This window comes from Eimeria acervulina, genomic scaffold (assembly GCF_000499425.1).
Source record: "Eimeria acervulina Houghton genomic scaffold, Eah_scaff1103, whole genome shotgun sequence".
Taxonomy (NCBI): domain Eukaryota; phylum Apicomplexa; class Conoidasida; order Eucoccidiorida; family Eimeriidae; genus Eimeria; species Eimeria acervulina.
In genome coordinates, this window is record NW_013549424.1 from 5001 (window position 1) to 8338 (window position 3338).

A 3338-nucleotide genomic window follows, 5' to 3' on the forward strand; every position below is an offset into this window, starting at 1 on the left:
TCTTGTCTCTTAAATTAAACATAAAATAATAATTACAAACAAATTAAAGTAAAATATAATATAATATAATAATTAATATCTTAAATGCATCAAGTGCAGTCTCTTTACTTCTTTCTCTGTCTCAACAACCTCCAGCTACCCGCTGCTCCTGCTGCTGCTGCTGCTGCTTGCTGGTGCTGCTGCTGCTGCTGGTGTTGCAGTAGACAGAGACCAGAGGAGGGCTCCCTGAACTTTTTATTTCTTCCTTCTCTCTCAGGTGTACAGGCACCTTATTAAACTGCATCTATACTCAGCTGTCTCTCTACTCAGTGCAGCACGTAGCAGCGAGGTGCTGCTGTTTCTTCTTCTTTATTGCATCTCCACTGAAGTTATCTCCGCCTTTAATTCAGGCTGCAATTCAAGCAGCAGCAGCTGCAGCAACGGGAGCAGCAGCAGCAGCAGCAGCAGCAGCAACGGGATCAGCAACAGCAAGTTAGTTGCATCTATATTTTCATCTCTCTCTCTCTCTACCTGCGCACTTCAATCGGGCTGTCTGCAGCCTACGTCTCTTTCCTGCTGCTCCGCAGGTCTCTCCTCTTGCTGCTGCTGCTGCTGCTGCAGCTGCTGCAGTTGTTTGTTCCCCAGCGAAACTGTTAACAGCAGCAGGATCAGCAGGAGCAGCAGGAGCAGCAGGAGCAGCAGGAGCATCGGGCGTTTCATCGGGAGGTTTTCTGTTGTATATACAGCTGCGTGTACAGCTGAATTAGAGTAGTTTGTTTGTGTTTTTGTTTATTTTGTTTAATAACAATGAGCAGTGTGACGGTAGACTGTCTCTCTCTACCAGAGCCAGGGAGGTACATACACCCGAATGAAGGGAGAGGCTTCCTCCCTTCAACGAACATTCAGCTGTCTCTGCAGCAGGTGCTGCGTAATAGAGATGCAGCTCTCAACAACGACAGCAACAGCAGCAGCGAACAGCAGCAGCAGCAGCAGCAGCACCAGTTGCTGGGTGTGGGGCGCCCGCTGCGGTTTGAGTGTCTGTCTCCTGAGTTAAAGGAGAAGGTAAAAGCAGGAAAAGATATTATTTGGACTACTGACCTCGATGTTGAACTCCCAATCAAAATGGCTGAGAGGTACTGCTGCTGCTGCTGCTGCTGCTGCTGCAACTGCTGCTGCTGCTGCTGCTGCTACAAGTGCTGCTGCAAATGCTGCTGCTGTTGTTGTTGCTGTTGCTGCTGTTGTTGCTACTGCTGTTGTTGCTGCTACTGTTACTGCTGCTACTACTGCTGCTACTGGTGCTACTGCTACTGCTGCTGCTCGTACTGCTAGTACTGCTGCTGCTGCTGCTGTTTGCTGTTTGTTATTTGCTGCAGCGGCCCTGCTGCGATCCCTCCGCAGACCTTAGTGGAGTTTTTCGCTGACTGCGTGCGGCGGTTTGGGTCTGAGCCCGCGCTGCTGTTTGAACCGCATTTCGACAACAGCAGCAACAGCAGCAGCAGCAGCAGCGGCAGCGGCAGCGGCAGCGGCAGCGCCGAGGAAGCAGATGACGGGGGTACTCAGTACGTAGAGTATTTTACGAAAGGTAAAGGGTATAATAATAGTTCAATATCATCATCTACTTCATTTTCTAGCTGCCTATACACCCCAAACTTGCTTCCGGGATGGTGGGGATACACCTGGAGTGCGTACTGGAACGAGTGCTGCTGCTTCAGCAAATCTTTGCTGCTGCTGCATGCACCGCGAAGATGCAGAGTTGCAATAATGGGGGTTAATTCACCTTGTTGGGCGATCGCATTCTTCGGAAGTATCTTTTGTGAAGGCATCGCAGTAGGTGTATATACAACAAATAATGTTGATGCATGCGATTATGTTATTAATCATTCTCAGTGCTTTATTGCTGTTGTAGATACACTGGAAAATGCAAAGAAAATGATTGCTGTTAGAGAACGTCAGCTGCAGCAGCAGCAGCAGCAGCAGCAGCAGCAGCCACCGCTACTACCTGGGGGTAGTAGAGTGCTGCAGCAAATAGTAGTATATAGAGATCGTGTACCGTCGGCCTGGAAGGATTTATATAAAGGAGTAGTAATAGATTATCATACGTTTATAGGTATGGGTGAGAAGGTTAAAGAGAGAGATTTATCAAATGCTATTGAGAGACAGAAGCCTGGTTGCTGCTGCTGCATTGTTTATACAAGCGGTACGACAGGAAAACCTAAAGGTGTAATGCTTTCTCATGATAATATAACTTGGACAGCATCTCTGATGGCTCAGATAGTCTCATTATCAAATAAAGATAGAATTATTTCCTTCTTACCTTTATCTCATATAGCAGCACAAGTCGTAGACCTTGTTGCACCTCTTATCATGGGGTCTACTGTATACTTTGCTCGGCCTGATGCATTACGAGGCACTCTACTTTATACTCTTTTAAGAGTTAAACCTACATGGTTCTTAGGTGTACCGAGAGTGTGGGAGAAGATTGAACAGCGTTTGAAGGAGGTAGGAAGCCGAAGCAGCAGCATAAGACGTCATCTTGCTGCTGCAGCAAAAGATATTGGTTTCAAGGGTGCAACAGCTCTACTTAAAGGCGAGAAACCTTCTCTTCTCTTTCATCCTGTTAATAAGCTGCTGCTGCAGCAAGTGCGCAAGGCTATTGGCTTCGATTGCTGCACTGCTTGGGGTAGCTGTGCTGCTCCTATCGACCCCGAAACACAGAAGTACTTCTTGTCCTTAGGTATGCCTATCAACTCTCTCTACGGTTTAAGCGAAAGTACAGGGCCTCAGACGTTTGTAGCTCCTTCACCTGGCTGGTAAGCTTATCCTGCTTCTGCTTCTGCTGCTGATTCTGATGATGGTGGTAGTACTGCTGCTGCTGCTGCTGCTGCTGTTGTTGTTGTTGTTTTTTGTTTTGCTGCTGCTGTGATCTGGGTTGCTCCTGTGGCTGCTTTTGCTGCTGCTCTTTAGCTGTATTTCCTGCTAATTTTGTACAGGGCACTGCTGCTTCATGTCTTGCTGCTGTTGCTGCTTCTGCATATTTTGCTGCTGCTGCTGCATATCTTGCTGCTGTTGCTGCTGCTGCTGCTCTCACTTCCTGCAGCATACCCTTAAAAAGATATTTGACTGTAATACGAATAAATAAGCCAAATAACTAAATAAATAAATTAAATATATAAGTAAACTAAATAAGTTAAATAACTAACTAACAAACAAATAAATATATATAAATAAATATATATATATGTAAATAAAATAAATAAAATAAATAAAATAAATAAATAAATAAATTAAATTAAATAAATAAATATATATATGTGAGTGTTTGCAGGTTTAAGATCGGTAGTATTGGTCATGCACTACCG

At 45.3% G+C, this 3338-nt stretch overlaps 1 protein-coding gene across 1 annotated transcript; it reads left to right on the top strand.

The window, feature by feature from the left end:
- Positions 1 to 786: 786 nt before the first annotated feature.
- Positions 787 to 2793, top strand: EAH_00055530 (very long-chain acyl-CoA synthetase, putative; the record flags this gene model as incomplete). The annotated part of the gene is made up of 3 exons (XM_013393874.1): positions 787 to 1112; positions 1353 to 1561; positions 1886 to 2793. 3 exons carry the CDS (start codon positions 787 to 789, stop codon positions 2791 to 2793), a joined length of 1443 nt encoding a protein of 480 aa, XP_013249328.1.
- Between the last annotated feature and the right edge of the window lie 545 nt (positions 2794 to 3338).